We start from the raw sequence: 19,424 nt of genomic DNA, 5'->3' as shown, positions 1-19,424 counted from the left end.
AACTGACATTTATATAGCACTGGGCTAAGTGCTTTATAATGATGATCACTGGTTCCTCACAAGCACCCTGGGAGGTAGGTGCTGTTATTATTCCCCCTTTATAGATGAGGAAACTGAGGGAAACTGAGGTTAAGGGACTTGCCTAGGGTCACACAGATGGTAAGTGTCTGAAGCCAGATTTGAGAGTAGGTGTTCCTGACTCCCGACCTAGCACTCTATCCACTGCACCACCAGCTGCCCCACAGTACTAACAGCTGTGGGGGCGGGGATCAGGGAAGGCTTCATGCAGAACATGGTGTCTGGGCTGCATCTGAAAGGAAGAGAAGGTCTCTGAGGCAGAGGTAAGGAGAGAGGTTTAAAGACGTTAAATGACAACTAAGGTTGTATAGTTAATAACTGATGGCATCAGGCCAGGAAGGGATGGACCTGGGGCCTCACCACAAACCACCCCTATGCCACCAGCTTGGTCCTCTTGCCACTAACCCAACAGCTGCTCTTGTGCCAAAGGTCCTCATGACCCCAGGTGCCCAGGGTAGCTGCAGACCTGAGCCCCTTCTAGGCCCATGGGGACTGAGGCTGTGCTGCTGGACAGCCCCTCCTGTGTTATTGACATCAATGTATCATGGGGCTCTCCAGTGACCCAGGCAACTGCAAGTGGCTCGGCAGAAAGCCCCTAATGCACAGCGTCTTCTCAGCTGCCATCTTCCCCTGGTAGGAGTTGGGCCTGCTTATCAGCAGCTCTCTAGGGCTTATGTGCCATGGGTTGGACGTGTTTTCTCGAGAAAGCTGAAAGCAAATGCAGTGTGTTCTCTCCCTGGATCTGGTCTACTCTATTATTTCCCTGTTAAAGGGCAGTTAAGAATCCTTCCCTTAAACAGCATAAGTTTAGGGGCTCCCAGGATGGTATGGGAAGAAGGGAGGGGGAAGTCAATGGGGGATCCGAGACTCTTTCCCAAGATGGGAACCAAATTTAATTCATTACTTGTGATACCCTACTGCTTAGCTGTTGGGGTGGAGTGGAGTTCTTTGGGGGTGGGGAATAGAACAGGGGTCCTTGGAGAAGGAATCAAGGATCAAGGTAAGAGGCAAGGGTGTGGGGATCAGGAGAGGAGCCAGAATCTCCAGGAAAGACTGGAGAAAGGGAGACTTGCAATTGGTTCCAGAACTAGAAGGGAAGTTAACCAAGCCAGAGTCCTAGCTCAGAGTTGGGATCACAAGCCAGAATGGCTTGGAGTAGATGAGTTAACCATCCCGCAGCCCTCCCAAGAGAAGCCACGAATCTGGGAACCTAGTTGATCTTGCTTCCTAGTAGAGTCAACCGATGGCCACTTATTAGAATCAACCTCTGGCCACCTACTAGAGTCAGCCTCTGGCCACCTAGTAGAGTCAGCCTCTCACCACCTACTTGAGTCAGCCTCTCACCACCTACTAGAGTCAGCCTCTGGCCACCTACTAGAGTCAGCCTCTGGCTGCATCTTGACATGATTGTTGGCTTGCTTTTTATTCACAGCATCTTGGAGTGAGGAGAGACCTCAGTGGCCATCTATTGCAAACCATACTTGAAAAAGACTTCCCTTAAGGTTAGAGTACCGGCCCTGAAGTCAGGAGGACCTGAGTTCAAGTCTGGCCTCAGACCAAACATTTGACACTAGCTGTGTGACCCTGGGCAAGTCACTTAACCCCAATTGCCTAAAACAACAACAAAAAAAAAGAAAGAAAGAAAAGAAAAAGACTTCCCTTTAAACATACCCAACCTATGGTCATCTTGTCTTTTCTTGGAGACCTCCAAGCATTTATTAAGCAACTACTGTGCAAGGAAACCTAGCCCTAGAGTCAGAGGACCTGGGTTCCTACTTTCCCTCTGCAAATTCTGCTTGTGACTTGTGTGATCTTGGATAAATCACTTGACCTCTCTGGGCCTCAGTTTCCTCATATGTAAAATGAGAGGGTTGGAGCAGAAGGCCTCTATTGGCCCTCTTAGCTCTGAATTGTAAGAAGAAATCTAATCTCTTTTGCATGTGACAGACTGTTCAGATACTTGAAGACTTCTGTCATGTCTAACTCCCCCAAATCTTCTGTTGTCCAGTCCAAACAGCCCTAGTTTTTGCGATGGATGCTCATGTGATGTGAAGTTGAGACCTTTCACTACCCTGGTTGTCCTCTAGACACTCTAGCTTATCAATGTCCTTCCTAAACTGGTTGAATCTAATATTATTGTGGTCAGATGTAGTCAACCCCTCTGCCCTCTGTTCTGCCCAGACCAGACAGGCTTGTGAGGCTGATAAGGGGATTTTGTAGCTGAGATCTCAAGTTCACAAATTTGATGGGGACCAGTGAGCTTCCTTCTGCATCTTGTCCACAAACAGCACCCCTAACGTAGCCAGCCATCTCTCAAGTATGCGAAATTGGTCCAAACTGGGCATTTCAGGGGTGAGAATGATTCATTGCAACTCCATCGCCATTGCTAGGGCGGCATCTTTACAGGTAAAGAAGTCTCACATGAGCTGCATAGACAAGAAATGTTAAGGCAAAGAGAAGCATTAGGGATCTATCTCCATTTATGATGCCATTTGATTGTAGCTAGTGATGGCAGTCTCTGTGTCTGTGATGTCACTGAAGGATGGTCCAGAAAGATAAAAAGGAAGGTAGGTACAAGGTCTGTTTGGGGGCGGCACTGACAGCATGGGCTGGAATCTAATCAGCATTTTGATTGACATAACATCTTGGCCTCAGGTAATTAGCATGTTCAGAATACTGAGTTAGTTCAAATGGAAAGCAATTCACTGGGCACTATGAGGAGGGATGGGGCTCGGACTGAGGCAAAGTGGACACACAGTCCCAACTTTTGTGGAGTTTACCCCTAGGGATCCGTTGGGAAGCAATATTTCAACAAGTATGGAAGGTCTTATTAGCCTGGAAACTAAATGAGGGCAGGGGTAATGTAACTGTTTCCCTCACAGTATAGCCAAATGCTGTCTGGTATATATAGCAGGCAAGGCACTTAACTAACTTTATTCAATTCAACAAATGCTTATTAAGTTCTTACCATATGTGGGTGTTGTGACAGCCCCTGCCCTTAGGTAACTTACATTCACTTCTGGGTGGGGTAGTATTTATTTGTAAAACACAGAGATAAAAGATAAAAGGGTAAAAGAAAGAGCTATTCTTTCATTGTGCCCTATGGAATACCTGTTCTGTTATTAATATACAGCCCTTCCCTATCATTCTGATGACAAAAGGTCTAGGAGTATTTGAGAAGGGAATGACTTCTAATTGGGGGGATTGAGGGTGGCCTTTTAGAGGGAGTGGCATCTGAGTTGAGCCCTGGAGGAAGAGAAGACTTTTGGAAGGGAGAGATGAAGAGGGAATAAATGTCTTGTGGCAGAGATGGAGGCAGGAGAAGGCATGTTGAGTCTGGGGAGACAGCAAGGAGACTAGCTTGGCTAAAATGGAGAACACACGAAAGGGAAACATGAGAAATAGAGCTGGAGAAGTAGGTTAGGAACAAACTATGGAGAGTCTTAAATGCCAGACTAAGGAATTTGTATTTGATCTGAGAACTACTGAAGATTTTTAGTAGGGAACACACTGAAATGGCCAGGATATGAAAGATTGGAGAGCAGAGAGACCAGAAGCTGGAAGACCAGGTAAAAGGCTACTACCAGTCAATCAAGCAAGAAGCATTTATTAAGCAGCTACTGTGTACTGATTTCTGTGGGGGTACAAAGAGAAAGCAAAATCAGACCCTGCCCTCAAGGAGTTTACATTTGAATAAGGTAGATAACATGTACATACACAAATACATACATGATACATACAGAGTAGATACCAGGTAACCTTCAAGGAGAAGGCACTAGTATCTGGGGGGACCAGGACAGGTCTCTTACAGAAGGTGGCTCTTAATCTGAGTCTTTTTTTTTTTTGGTGAGGCGATCAGAGTTAAGTGACTTGCCCAGGGTCACACAGGTAGTAAGTGTCAAGTGTCTGAGGCTGGATTTGAACTCAGGTCCTCCTGACTCAAAGGCATCACCTAGTTCCCCCTTGATCTGAGCCTTGAAGCCAGTGAAGCTAAGAGGTAGAAGGGAAGAGAGAGAATCTGTGAGGTGGAGATGAATTTGAGGCATGGGGGTTACGGAAATGGGAGAAGGAGCATTATGTGTGGGGAGGCCAGCATTCCTGGACCGGAAAGTCTGTGGAGGTCACTTAGCCCCACCTCTTCATTTTACAGATGAGGCAACTGAGTCCCAGAGAGATGAAAGTGACTTTCCCAAGGTTACCTAAGTGTGGCAAAGACAGGAATTTGAACCCAGGTCCTCTGACTAAAAGTCTATTTTATGAGACGCTATAGGAGGATTCAAAAGAAAGCCAGACACACGTGCCGGGGATTGTAAGGAAGCCATCTGGGAAAGCCAGCTGCACCTAGAAGTTGGCAGTGTAGCTCCAGACACATCTCAGAGAACCAGAGGCCAGCTGGAATGCTTGGGGTCAAATCAGACAATCTACAGAAAGTGCCTCGGGGATCTTGAAGTGTTTTGAAACTTTTGGGTGTTGCATAAACACGATTAATAATGATAATGAGTATAAGGATGCAAAGGGTTTGGTCATTCTTCCATACCTTAGTGAACGAGGTTATTTCTAGTAATGGAGGTGACATATCATACATACATATCAATCAGTAAGCATTTATTAAGCAGCTGCTGTGTGCCAGGCATTATACTGAGTACTGGAAATAAAAAGAAAAAGCAGAAACAGCATACACTGGTATATGTAAGATACAGAATAGATGGAAGGTTGCCTTAAAGTCAAGCAAGAACAAGCATTTATTGAGTACTTACTATGTGCTGGGCACTGTGCTGAGTGCTAGGGATTTAAAGAACAAGTAAAAACAGTCCCTTCCCCCAAAGAGCTTACATTCTAAAAGCCTCTGGATTTCATGTTTTAGCCTTTTCTGGCTTTTCTCCTCGTCTCATATGCCTAGAAATAATACAGACTTCATGGCCTGTTGGGTAGAAGAGACTGAAATGTGTGTGTTTCACCCCGTAGTCCAGCTTTAGCCTTTGGTGACCTTGGAGGCACCTGATCAGATGTTGGGGACTATCTCTTCCTTCTTTTGTGTCTTCTCTCCTCTCCTACCCCCTGAAAAACACATACAGCTCATGCAGGGGTTCAGGTTTTCTGTGTATTCTGCTCCCACCCAGAGGGCTTAGGAGATGGGAACTTGGCTTTCCTGGGCATACCACCTCCTGCTCAGGCCTCCTCAGGCCTTTGCTGCATATCCCTTTTCCAGGATTTAGCTCAGGTGTACCTAACTTGTCCTCTCTCCCTCCCTCCCCCCTCCCTCTCCCTGCCTCTCTCCCTCTCCCTCTCCCTCCCTCCCTCCTCCTCCCTCCCTCTCTCTCTCTCTCTCTCTCTCTCTCTCTCTCTCTCTCTCTCTCTCTCTCTCTCTCTCTCTCTCTCTCTCTCTCTCTCCCCCCTCTTCCTCTCCCCTCTCCCCTCTCCTTTCTCTTCTTCCCCCCCCCACCCCAGCATCTATTAAGGGTATGTCTTCTTCCTTTCCTGCCCCCATAGCACCTAGTGCAGGTGTGTTGGGCTTCCCCACCTGGACTTAGTCCAGAAAAGTGAAGTGAATATTGATTTTGCTGTTAATTACCTCTTATTTTCCCAATGACTTCCCTACCAACATCAGAGACATTTTAGTGGGGTATTTTTTTTTTGGTTCTCTTATATAGTGTGCTTTTAATCAACACTGAAATGCAGTAAGGGTACACTGTGTGAATCCTTTTATGCTGAGAATGATCAGACTTCCATTTAAATCTTAGTTGTAAGCTCCTATGTAGGGTTTCCTTAAGTAGGGGGGAGCCCAGGTTTCTACTCGCTGTGAATATTTTGTTCACACCCTTGACCCAGTGACCTGGGAGAGGCAGGTAGCTGAGACTGCTGTGGCTACTTGCCAAAGATAGTGGGGATGACCATGTTAGAGACTGAACAGATGGTCCAAAGCCTGAAAAACAACCTCATTTTATTGGTAATTAAAGCTGGAAGGACCTTAGAAATCATTAGTACAATGTCCTCATTTTACAGAGGAGAAAACTAGGGTCTCCAGCTTAAGTGACTCATGCCAGGTCACACAGGGCAGAAGGGGGATTTGAACTCAGGTCTCAATTCTCAGCACAGTGCCTGGCACATTGTATATGCTTAAAAGATGTTGATTGATTGATTTCTCCTGTACCATGCTGTTTCTGCAGTAGTCTGTTAGTATTGTGTGGTGAGTAGGGATGAGTGTTAGAGGTCTGCCTGCTACTGGCTAGTCTTTTCTCTGTGCCTATGCCCTTCTAGGGTTAATTTCTTTTTTTTCCCTTTATCTTAAAATAAGTCTTTTTTTGTACTATCACTGTAATTACCTCCAGTGCTCTTCCTCATCCCCTCTCATAGAGCCATCTCTATGAAAAATTAAAAATAAACAACTTAAAGACAAAAAAAGAAAAGCAACAGAAAAGGAGGAAATGATCATATTTGATAATTATATTGAAAAAGTTTGAAATACATGTCATGTACCATATTTATGGGCCTCCCACCTCTGCAAAGGTAGAGAATAAAGGGATGTTTTCCTGTCTTTTCTTTCAGGCCATGCTTATTCTTTATAACTGTGCCACATTCCCCTCTCTGTGTGTGTATTTGTTCATGTTTAAATTGTTATAGTCATTCTGAATGTCATTTTCTTGGCTCTGATTACTTCACCATCAATTCATGTAAATTTTCCCATGCTTCTCTATATTTACCATATTTGTCATTTCTTCTAACAGGAACATTCCATATTACGTTCACAAACCATGATTTGTTTAGCCATTCCCCAACAAATGAGCATTTACTTTGTTTCTAATTCTTGAGCATCACAAAAAGTACTGCTGTAAATATTTTGGTGTATATGGGCACATTCTCCTTATCACATAGGCACTTTCCTCTATCCTGCCACAGAAACCTCTCATCCTGGCTAACCATTTCACTCCTGGGCTTCTCACACTGGAACTTCCCTCTGCCCCTAGTGCCCTTTCCCTTGATTGGGTTCTTTTGGAACCTCCATTTTAAGGAAAATATTCAGGCCAGTCATTTCTTCATCCTCTTCAGGCTGACTTTCTCTACCATGCTCCAACTCACGTACTTTCCCCATTCCCACTTTTCTGTGTTGTCTTCCTCTATTAGAATGTAAGCTGGGGTTCATTCCAAACCCCTTCCTCCCCTCATTCTCCCAAACCATTAGAAGATCCAGACATTCTCCCCTTCAGCTCATCTCCTCTTCATGTGAGGGCCCTGGTGCTGCAATGGTGGGTGCTAGACCTTAGATCCTTTACCCCAGTGGCATACTGAAGTACAGACAGGGGTCAGCCCAGCTGGTCGTCTTCATCTGAAGGAAAAGTAGTCCTCAGAGACCAAAAAGAAAGATGATGAAAGACTACAGGCTGCTGAAAGGGAGCCCCCCCGCTGACCTCTCTCTACTTCTCTCTGTCCTGGTCATCCCAGAATAGCAATTAGAACCATCCAGTAATGGACCAGGCTGGCTAATGAGGCAATGTCCCTATCACTGCAGGAGCTGCCCAAGTATAGGCTGGATAACCGTCTGTCAGTGATGTCTTATTAGAAGGGGTTTTGTCCTGAGTGGTGGATTAGAGAGAATCTTTCTTTACTCCCAGAGATTCACTGATTCTCTGCTCTGAGGCTCCTTCCTCTTCTCTTTCCCACTCCTTCTCCCATGATTTGTATGACTGCTCATGGGGAGTTTGTACAAAGGACAGGGGAGATGGTAGATGATGCCTTGAACTTAAAATAATTTTTTTCATGTTAGAGTATATTTTTTCTTTCTAGTTTTTCTTTACCTTTTTTTTTGCATCACCCTCATTTCCAGATATTCCTTCTCTCCATCTCCTCCCCAGAGATCTGTCTCTTGAAATAAGGAATAAATGAATAAAAATGAATTTAAAAAGAGAAGAAAAAACAATTCAGCAAAACTAATGAATACATCAACCATGTCTGACAGTCTGTTCCCCATGCCAGACCACCTCATCTCTGCAAAAGGATAGAGGTCCTTTTTCAAAATGTACCTTTTCTTCTTTGGGGGCTAAGTTTAGTCATTCTAACTATACAGCTAAACTCAGTTCTAATAGATGCCCCTAAGAACTAATTCTAGAAGTGGGGGCTCATGCTTTCCACACACTTGTTTCTTGGTCTATGGATGTGATATTCTTCAGGAGTAAGAAATTCCAGGAGCAGATTAAAGGACTCTGAGAACAGGATTCATGTTTTTCTCTCCTAGATCTGGGGCTTTGTAAGGACTTCAGTTATGTCTCCATACACATAATTCCTTTTTTAATCTAAGTTAATTCTGTCTTCCTAAAGCCAGGCAGAGATGTTAGCTTATCTCTTAATTACTGCCCCATCGATTCTGGGTTTCTGTGGTCCATGGACCATGTTCTCTGAGATAGAATTCCTCAATCTCCACCTCTGTTCTCAGGCTTCAGCATGTCTTTAGCCCTCTCTAGTCATTTATGACAGATGGAGCACATCTCTCTAGCCTCAGTTTACTCATCTGTGAAATGGGAATAGCTAGAAAACCCAAGGGAACTAGAAAACCTGGGGAAGAGCCCAGGACCTCAGCTCTGTTCCCAGCTGTGCCACCAACTTAATGAGTGATCTCAGCTCAGTCATTTTTGTCTCCCTAGGCCTCAGTATCCCTCTTTGTAAAACAAAAAGGTTGGAATACATGACTTCTGAGTGTGAATCTACTTTGTAAATTAGTGAACCATAACACTGCATTATTCCCCCTAGGCTCAGAGAGAACCACTTAAAAAAGTTATTTCTAAGTGATTTCATCTGGGAAATGGCTGGCATTTGAATAACAGAATTCCTTTTCTTGTCTCTGTTTTGAGTCTTTTTCCCAAAGTTAGGCCTTTTTTCTTGTGCTCTACCACTTGCGGAGCCCCCTCTGATTTCTTCCACCCTCTGGACCTCTGGCCATTCTCTTTCCTTCTTCCCCTTCAAAGCTTAGTTCAAAGTCTCCCCTGGTTAACCTTGCCAAGCTCTGATCTCTTCTCTACTCCATGTCCCCTCCTGTGCATGCAGTCTCCATGCCTGGCCCTCAGACCTTCCAAGCTCACGTAACAAGGTGGATTTCGATGAGTTTCTTAAGTTACTCCATGAGGGAGTTCTCTTCACTGCCTGAGTTACCTTCCATCTCTACCACTAACATCCTGTATGCCCTCAGGGAAACTCCTTTCATTTTTCTGGGCCTCAGTTTCCCTCTTTATATATAAATTAAGGCAGTTGAACTAGATGGTCTCTAAGGAGCCTCCCAGCTTTAATGACTAAATTATGAAGAGGGTAGGGCCCTCTGAAGTTGTCATGCCTTGCTTCTTTTCAAATTCTGAATTTGAATCTCAGAAGACTTAGGTTCAAAGCCTGCCTCAGACACTTACCGGTGTGTGACTCTGAGCCAGTCACTTAAGTGTTCTGTGCCTCAATTTCCTTATCTGTAGAATAGGGGGTTTGGTCTCAGTGACCCCTAAGAGTCCCTTCCAGCTATGGCCCTATGACTTTTTCTGCCATACCTCTGCCTCTCTTATGGAATAGAGGCTCCTTGAGGGCAGAGACTGCTTCATGTTTGACTGTGTACCCCTAGCTCCCTATGTTGTGCTTGGCACATAGTAGGTGCTTAATAACTGAGTGAATAAGAAGATTTGACTATAAGAAAGGCCATGTTGTATAATGGGGAGAACTCTGGATTTGGAGGCAGGGGCCACACCTAGATTCTCTTCCTTCCTCTGACAATTACTAGCAGGGTGACCACTGGCCAATGACTTAATTTGGCCAAGTCAGCTTTTTGGTCTGGAAAATGGGACTCAGAATACCTGCTGCATGGGTTAGTGTAAGGATCAAATGAGATAATGTAGGAGCAACACAGGTAACATAAGTACCGTCATTATTAGTGTTGGTATTACTATTATTAGTTGAGATACAATAGAGATAGAGCTTCCGCCTAAGGGCTGTCCTTGTCTTCCTCAGGCCTCTATCCATTCCCCAGCCCCTACCCTCTGCCATCATGAATTACTACTTAGAATGGCCCCAGAATTGAAAAGGATTTTAGAAGTCATCCGATTCAGCCCTCTCATTTTACAGACGGGGAAACTGAGACCAAGGCAGGTCATAACTTATAACATCACAGCTCTAGAATTAGAAGGGTGCTTAGAGGCCACATTATTCAACCTCCCTCCCTGCTCCCTATCATTTTACAGATGGGGAAACCCAGGCACAGAAAGGTGACTCAGGTCCTAATTGGTGGGGTCTGAGTATCATGCCAGTGAATTCAGCCTGAGGCAGAGTTATTCTCTCTCTCTCTCTCTCTCTCTCTCTCTCTCTCTCTCTCTCTCTCTCTCTCTCTCTCTCTCTCTCTCTCTCTCTCTCTCTCTCTCTCCCCTCCCTCTCTCTCCCCCTCCCTCTCCCCCCCTCTCCCTCTCCCCCTCCCTCTCCCTCCCTCCTGCTCCCCCTCTTCAATATCTCACTGTCTTCCCTGCAAAAGGGAAAGGAGGGAGGGGAATCACAAATGCATTGTGTGACCTGAGGCAAGAAACTTCCCCTGTCTGGGTCTCATTTCCCTCTGTAAAATGAAAGGCTTGGTTTAAATGGCCTCTGTGTCCCTCCTAAGGGACATTCTGTGATGTCCCTTAGGTATGGTGAGCCTCCTTTTGGGGGTGAGGAAATCGAAGCCGAGAGTTGTTATGTGGTTTGCTCAAGGACACACAGCTGATGGTTAATCACCAGAACATGGAACCCAGATGTCCTGATTCCCAGTCCAGACCACTTTCTGCACCAATAGGCTGCTGGGACAGAGGAAGGCAGCATGTGACATTGGCAGAGCCTGAAGCAGACCCAGAGAGGACTCTAGATCTAGTGCTGGGTCTAGAGACCTCGGAGGTCACCTAGTCCAACCCCGCATTTTACAGCTGTGGAAACTGAGGCCCATGGAGGGGCAGTGATTTAGAGGATGGTAAGTAGAGCTGGAAGTGACCATTTAGTCCAACCACTTCATTTTACAGTTGAGGAAACTAAGGCTGAGAGACGGGAAGTGACTTGCCCAGTAGTTAGACTCAAAAGACCCTAAGAGGCATTGGCCCTTCTGCAGGCCGGCTGGGAGGAAGCACCTGTCTCCCGTTTGCTGATCCCACCTCCTCACTGACAGCCAGCCCACCAGCTGCACCCCCATCTGGACCCAGACAGCCATGCTGACTTGTGGCCTCCTGTTTCTTGGCCTCCATTCCCTGGCCTCCTCAGGCATTCTTGGGTCTTCCAGCTGCCTCCAGGAGGCCCACAAATCGGCAGCTGCTTCCTTTCCCTGAAGTCCTGGAAGTTCTTAATAAAGAACGTGAGATACAGAGAGCTCTAGGCTGGAGTCAGCACGACTGAGGTGTTTTGGTGTAGGTGCTGGCAAATTATGGCCCCTCTCTGAGCCTCAGTTTCCCTGCTCTGAAAAATGAGGAGGATTTGTGTGTAGTCCTGGTATATTGTTATAATCCTGAATTCAGGAGAGGCCAAATGCTGGCCTTTCAGAGATGCCCAGAGGGGACAATGCCCCCCACCCCCCACCCCCTCCACACACACACCACTCTAATCTTCCCCTTTCATCTGTGCCTTTCTAGGAGGGCTTCAACTTGAGCAGTGATCAGTCCTCCTCCAACCCCATCTAATCCACTCATTCTCCCCTTGCTTATGTGTTTGGAAACTAATGCTGTGAAGAGCACGTATGTGAAGGAAGGTTTCAGGCTAGAAGGGATTTATTATTTGTTGTTCGTTCTTTTTTTTTTTTTAGTCATGTCCAATTCTTCATGACCCCATTTGGGGTTTTCTTGGCAAAGATACTGGAATGGTTTGCCACTGCCTTCTCTAACTCATTTATAGATGAGGAAACCGAGACAAACAGGGTAAAGTGACTTGCCCAGGATCACACAGCTAGCCAGTAAGTGTCTGAGGCTGGATTTGAACTCTGGAAGATGAGTCTTCCTGACCACAGGCCCAGCGCTCCATGCACTACGATGCCACCTAGCCACCCTATTTATCATCATAGGATCTTAGTTTTAGGACTAGAAGGAATCTTAGAGATCATTGATTTCAACCCCTTGTCCTTATTTTGCAGGTGAAGAAATTGAAGTCCAGAGAGGTTAGTATTTGACTTGCCCATAGGGAGTAATTGGCAAAGGAGGGATTTGAACCCAGACCTTCCAAACTCCTACAGCTGATATGCTATAGGAATGGGTGAGGTAGGCAGAGAAGGGTTGGTTCAGCCCAGGTATAAAGTCTGGGGGAGGCTTCTCTGCCCATATCTGAGGACTTCCCATCTCAGAGTTCTCTTCAGGCCTTCTCCTGTGTGGTCAGCCTTATCTGCCAGGAAGGTCAGTGTGGGGCCCATTATCTCAGCAGCTAAGCGGGCTGCCATGACAACCAAGAACTTGCTGTCTGCAAGGAGATGAAACACAGGCAGTGTTGGGGCCACATGGGCTGCAAGTGAGACAGTGCCTGGTGCAGGCAGAGAGAGCCAGGGGCCACTCAGGCCTGCGATGCCTGAGAAGTTTGGGACTCCATTTGAGGGAGAGGATGAGCTCATCACCAAGAAGGGGAAGGGCCCTTTCTGCATCCTAGGGAGGGGAGGCTTGGTGGGGATTTTAAAACAGTCAGCCCAGAGAGTCAGCACTTGTGAGGTTTGGGTTCCTGTAACACTCTGTTTTATGAGATTCTGCCTGGGAGCCATCTCTAGGGGAAGAACAGGGTGTCCTCAGCCTTGCTGGAAAGTGACCCTGTAGGATTTTTGTTTGTTTTTAGGGGAAGATGACAGCTTCATCCTCCTGCCTCCCCAGGCTTTGATCTGAAGGCTCTGACCCCCTTCTTTAAAAAAAAAAAGTTTTACTGATGCATTATTGTTACTTCCTGACAGCTCCCTCTTCCTGAAAAGAATTTCCCCTTGCGACAAAAAAATTCTGTACAGCAAAACAGATTGACACATTGACCAGATAGATCTGAAAATGTATGTCTGGCGAGAAGTCTGTTGTTAACAGTCGATAAACATTTATTAAATATCTACTGTGTGCCAGGCACCGTGGGTCCAAAAAGGGTCGAGACATCCCCTCAAGGAGCTGACAATCTAATGGAAGTGGGAGGCCAGCCTTATTGCTGGTCTGGGCTGGCTGAGTCCTTCTTCAAGGGTTGAGCTGGCACCACTGACAGGTAGAGACAAAGGTCACTAGAAGGAGGAGAGGGAGGCCTCAGGGGGAGGTAATGTTAATTCTCTGCTCAGTGTGCATGTAATTAGCTTTAGTACGACTGATTCCTGTTTCATGTTCACCCTAGAGGAGATTAGGAGACTGAGAGCTTCTCCCCACTGGTCATAGAGGAAGATCTGAGGCCCCCATTCTATCTAGCAAGCCTTGACAGAGGTAGTGTGATATATACATGGATTAAGTGCCAGTCTTGGAGTCAGGAAGACCTGGGTTCAGATCCTGCCTCAGACACTTACTAACAGGGTGACCCTGGGCAAGTCACTTAACCTTGTCTGCCTCAGTTTCCTTATCTGTCAAATGAGCTGGAGAAAGCAATGGCAAACCACTCCAGTATTTTTCTGTTTCAGTCATGTCTGACTCTTTGTGACTCCATTTGGGGTTTTTTGGGCAAAGATACTGAAGTGTGAGGTCATGAAGAGTCAGACTGGGCTGAAATGACTCAGCAATGACAATTATTGGGAAGTTTTTCTCAATATCAAGTTTACCTTTGCCTCTTTGTGAATTCCACTCATGCCTCTGGTTCTGCCTTTTAGAGACCAGCAGAAAAAGTCTGAACTCCTCTTCTGTGCGAGGGACCTTTAAAGGTTTAAAGTCGGCCAGCATGTCCTTCTTTGCTTGTTCTCCAGACTAAATACCCCCGCTTCCTTCAGCTTGTCCTCCCGAGGCATATACTCAAGGTCTATCCCCATTCTGATTACGCTCCTCTGGAACCTCTCCCGCTTATCAAAGACCTAAATCCAGGTGGCCAGAGCTGAAAACTGAATGCACTCTGACGATAACACTGATGGTGTCCTTACCAGGCTTATACATGACAAGAAGCTCAGAGACAGAACTAACCAATTAGTGAGTATTTATTAAGTCCCTACTATGTTCCAGGCGCTGTGCTAAGCATTAAGGATACAAAGAAAGTCAAAAAACCTGTCCCTGGTCTTGAGGACCCCACAGTCTAATGAGGAAAAAAACATGCAAACAAGTCATATAACAGAGGGGAATTTCAGAGGGAAGGCACTTAGATTATGGAGGAATAGAAAGGTTTCATGCAGAAGGGAAGATGTTAGCTGAGACTTGAAGGAAGCCACAGAATCCACGAGGCAGAGATGATGAGGGAAAGCATTTCAGGCATGGGGCAGAGCCTGTGCAAATACATGGAGTCTAGAGATGGAGTGTCTTGTGTGAGGAACAGAAAAAGGCCAGTGTTGATGGATCTTAGAGTACAAGGAATGGAGTGAAGGGTGAGAAGACTGGAAAGGCAGGCAGGGACCAGGTTATGAAGGGCTTTAGATTTTACACAACTGGGATCTCAAAGGATTTGGGTACATGAAGAATGATGGGCCAAATCTAAGGAAATGAAATGTTGTAAGAACAAACATACCCTACCATATCTGGGTCAAGGACGGGATAGAAGGAAGTGTGACTGGGCAACAATGTTTAAAAAAACAAACTAAGGGTTTCAAGATAAATATGAATCGTGGAAGTATAGGTTTAGCAATGGGAGGGGTCTTGGAGATCACATGACCCAATCCAAGCACACTATATACCCAGAGAAGTGAGTACAAAGAAATGGAAGTTTCTCAAGGGTAGGGCCTCTGGCTCCTGGAGGAATCGGGAGAGACTCTTTGAAGACAGCTAGGGATTGAGTTCAAGAGGTGAGAGTGAGGATAGAGTGCATTCCAGGCAAGGAGAAGAGCCTAGCTATTCTGGACCTCAATTTCTTCATCTGTAAAATACTTGGGCAGCTAGGTGACAAAGCGAATAGAGTACTGGGCTTGGAGTCAGGAAGGCTTATCTTTGTGAGTTCAAATCTGGCCTCAGACACTTACTAGCTGTGTGACCCTGGGCAAGTCATCTAACCCTGTTTGCCTCAGTTTTCTCATCCGTCAAACGAGCTGGAGAAGGAAATGGCAAACCACTCCAGCATCTCTGCCGAGAAAACCCCAAATGGGGTCACAGAGAGCTGGACATGACTGAAAATGACTAAGCAACAGTCAGAGGAGGGAAGGTACCAGCAGATGAGAGTAAACTGCTATGGGAGGAAACATAGGAGTAGTCCTGTGGGAGGACTGGCTGAATACATTGGGGAGTTTAACCTGGAAGAGAGAAGACAAAGAAAGAGAGGATCTGGGAACTGCAAGTCTTTAAAGAGCTGCTTTTGCACTTGGCCCAAAGGACAGAATCGCCAGCAATTGGAGGGAGCAGGGTCAGAGTGTGGCAAAAAGATTGATGTCTCAATAATTGGAGCCGTGGAAAGGTGGCGGGCTGCCTGGGGAGGAACAGAGCATTCTCCATTGCTGGGGGTCTGCAGAGGCTGGATGCCCATGTGTTAGGTGTACTGTGGCCAGCTACAGATGGGACTGGACTGATCTTCTGAATCTGCAATTATGTGATTTTGTAAAGGTTGAGGGAAGAAGAAAAGGGAAGAGGAAGGCGGGGGAGAAAGAGGAACTAACAGGCTTAGGTTTAATGATTTAAGAGATGTTTAGGCAGTGTGCATTTTTGGGGACTTGGGAGTGGGGTGGAGGGTGGGGGGAGGCGTCCCCTCTCTCTTCCTGTGGGGATAGAGGGGGTGGTCTGCCCAGGCCAGAGCAGCCTCAGAGTGCTGGTGAGGCAGCCCCCCTTTCTCAGGAGATACCTCATCCTTGACAGAACAGGCCAACTCTAGTTTCATTCAGAACTCAGGGCCCTGAGAAGGGGCAGAAAATAGGATTCTAGTTCCTGTAACCCCATGGACAGGCATCCCCAGACTGAGGTTACAGAGGGAGGAGGAAGAGGTTAATTAGAGTGACTGGTGATGCTGCCTCTTGGGAAGCAGAACACTCTGGACAAGGAGTCTGTGGTGAGTGGGGAGGAAGGGTGTTTCAAGAGTATGTGCCCCCCAAAGCATTACCGTATGCTCAGCTTTCTAATAAGGAAAGAGTATGGCTGGGCTAAGAGTGTTGTTTCTACTTGTGAGGGCATGGGGGTTTCATGTAAATCACAGAGATATCTGAATAACAACCCCACATCCCACCCCAATCTCCCCACCACTGCCACGGCCAGTGAGCCCACCCATCTCATAGAAAAACAATCCATAGGCCCTTAAATCTGGAACTGGACAGAACCTAAGGGTCAGTTTGTCAACAACCATCTATTTGGGTTAAAATTTACCTATTTATTTACTATCATTTATTATCTCTCTCTCCCTCTTCTGCTCCCACCCTAATTGAACAATTAAAAAAACCCGAAAACCTCATAACACATATGCAGAGTTGAGGAAAATGTCCTCCCACTGGCCCGGTCCAAAGATGCTGGCCTCGTTCTGCATCTCTGCCTGTCAGGAGGTGGGGGATGGATTTCATCTTTGGCCCTCTTGGGTCTTGACTTATCCTTGCACTGATCAAATTTCTGAAGTCTTTCTAAGTTATGTCATATATATTGCTGTATCATATATCATATATATTATCTAAGTTATATATACATATATTATAATACTCACCACTCAATTATAAAGCACTTACTATGTGTCAGGAGCTGTGCTAAGTTTTGGGAAGGCCCTCATGTCCTTCTTGGGGGAAACAACATGGAGAGAAGTCAGTATGTGCCTCTAACTCAGCACCCTTGTTTTACAGATAAGACAGGGAACTTCTTCGGGCCTCAGTTTCTACATCTGTAAAATGGGAGTGTTGGACTTGAGGTCTCTTTGGGCCCTAGTTCTATGAGCCTGCCCTATTTCCTCCTGGGAGGGGAAAGCAGGAATGTCGGGCATTCCACAGGCACCTGTGGGCAGGTGCCAGCTCTGTGCTTTCCCAGGGGGGCCCTGGGTGCCCTCTCTCCCTCTCCTCGGGTAATAGAGCCCAGGGCAGCTTGCAGGTCCCCATCCGTGCCCAGCTCCTGCTCCCCCTCAGCTCCCCTGTGTTCCACTGGCTGGGGTGGGTTCATCCCACCCTAAGCAGGCTGCACATCCTATCTGAATCCAGGGATGGAGGTTCATGAACAAATACTCGGGTCAATAGCAGCGCCAGATGGGAAGGGGGGAGTGTGTATGTGTGTGTTTGTTGTTGGGGGCGGGGAGGAGGGAGGAAAGTTGTCGCAAATGCGTTGCCATGGAAACAAAACTCTATTTATCCACCTCTCTCTTCCCCCATCCTGCCCGGGGAGTCACCTGAGATGAGTTTAATCTTCAGCCTCCAAGGCCGGTAGGCACTGGCTCCCAGATGGGGCCTGCTGCCCCCCTGGACAGGGGCACCAGGGTCTGGTTCTCTGACATGGTGCCCAGCCCACTCTAGCCCCCCCTCCAGATTCTCTTAACCAGTGAACTGTCAAATGGTCTTTTCCTGGCCCCCTCATCTTCGGGGCCGTTCTGTCCAGCCCTACCTAAGGGAGGGGAGGGAGACATTTAAACAAACAGCTACTAACTCTGTTACGTGTTTTGGCTTTTCAGGAAACAGGAGCTAGCCAACAACACAGATGTGACCATCCCAGATCGGCCCCTGTCCCCTCCCCTCACGGCTCCCCCAACCATGAAGGTAAGTGACTCGGTTTCAGCATCTGGGGAGAGGGAGGAGAATGGGGAAAAGATTTCTTCTGTACACTCTATAGCCAGCCTTCCCAGCATCTTGTCTCTGTCTCCCCTTGTCCCCTCGGGTGAGACGGGGGTAGGTAGGGGCCCAGCTGGGCCATCCAGGTACGTTGACAGCTCCAGAGATGGGGACCAATTAAGCCTGGCCTCATGAAGAGAAAGTTATTTGTGTAACTCAGGTGTGTCTGTGTCACAGGGGAACATGTTGATGCTGTAATGGAGATAGAAGGAGCCCTGATAACTAGCCAGGAACTTTCTTGGGGAGCTGGGAAGTTGGGGCAGGCAGTGGGGTGGGAGGGGGCAGCCGTTCCTGGAGCTGGGTTCCTTATCTCTAATGATAGCTCTAGGCACAGGGGAAATGTGAAAGGAGAGGCTCTCTCGTGTCAAATGTTCCCCTGGAATGAATGGGTCTGCTTGGAGAGCTCTGGGAGAGGGGAGCCAAGTAGATACAAGCCTCTTGAGATGATAATAATAACTAGCATTTATATAGTACTCTAAGGTTTACAAAGTTCTTTATTTAATCTTATTTGATCTTCACAATGCTCCTGGGAATAGTAAATAATACCTGGGAGGTATTGTCTTTATTTTACAGATGAGGAAACTGAGGTTAAATGACTTGCCTATAGTCACAGAGCCCCTCTGCTGCTCTGACTACTTCCCCCACAATGTGGCCCTGAGCTCCCTTTCTCTTCCCATGGACCCCTAAAAGCCAGGGTTCTCTCTTCTCTGTGGCTGCTTCATCCACCCTTCCCAGAGGTTCTTCCCCATAGTCTAGAAAGGGACAGTCTCCTCGTAAACCAGGTCTCTGGGCTGAAGGTACAGGGGCCCAGGCCATCGCTGCCTCCATCTTCACTGGGTGAGCAGATCAGGGATTGGTCCTCCAGCCTTGGGATCCAAGTCTCATCAGTTCTGGGGGCACCCCCCAGACTGAGAGGGCCACTTTGAGGAGGGCGGGGCAGCCTCCAGCTGTCCTTCCCCAAGGCATAGCCTGACTTCTCTGGCAGGGCTTTCCTTCAAGTTTCTTTGGGGAGTCAACTAGTCAGTCAACATTCTACCAGCATTTATTAAGTGTTTGCTTACTACGCGTTTGGCATTCTGCTGAAGGGGGGGGAAGGGAATAAGCATTTATTAAGTACCTACTATGTGCCACGCATTATGCTAAGTGCTTAACAAATGTATTCTCATTTGATTCTCCCAACAAGCCTGCAAGGTAGGTGCTATTATTACCCCCATTTTACAGTTGAGGAAACTGAGGCAGATAGCAGTTAAGAGACTTGTCCAAGATCGCATGGGTAGTGAGGGGCAGAGCTGGGATTTAAGATCCCAGGTTCGGGGCTCTAGCCATTATACCATGGGGCTTAACTATTTAATGTGCAGAGTGGGTGTAATGTTGCTAGCTACCTCCTTAGCAACATGGAGGGTTCACAGGGGAAATGCAGCCAATAAAGGAGGTCACAAAGCCCAGCTATTAATCATACACAGATCTCAAGCTAGCAGGGATCTCAAAGGCTGTCTAATCCGGCTCCTCCATTTCACAGATAAGGAAACTGAGG

General features: G+C 46.8%; 1 protein-coding gene across 1 annotated transcript in view; it reads left to right on the top strand.

Annotated features, from left to right (window-relative positions):
• Positions 1–19,424, top strand: part of RAP1GAP2 (RAP1 GTPase activating protein 2) — a 259,328-nt gene that overhangs the window by 123,818 nt on the left and 116,086 nt on the right. Inside the window, 1 exon segment of the mRNA XM_078154757.1 lies at positions 17,734–17,818. Coding sequence (XP_078010883.1) covers positions 17,734–17,818 — 85 coding nt within the window.

The sequence above is a fragment of the Phascolarctos cinereus genome, unplaced genomic scaffold (genome assembly GCF_003287225.1).
Source record: "Phascolarctos cinereus isolate Bilbo 61053 unplaced genomic scaffold, phaCin_HiC Scaffold_5;HRSCAF=322, whole genome shotgun sequence".
Classification (NCBI taxonomy): Eukaryota; Metazoa; Chordata; class Mammalia; order Diprotodontia; family Phascolarctidae; genus Phascolarctos; species Phascolarctos cinereus.
Note: the sequence above shows the minus strand (reverse complement) of the source record. Positions and strands in the feature narration are given on the sequence as shown.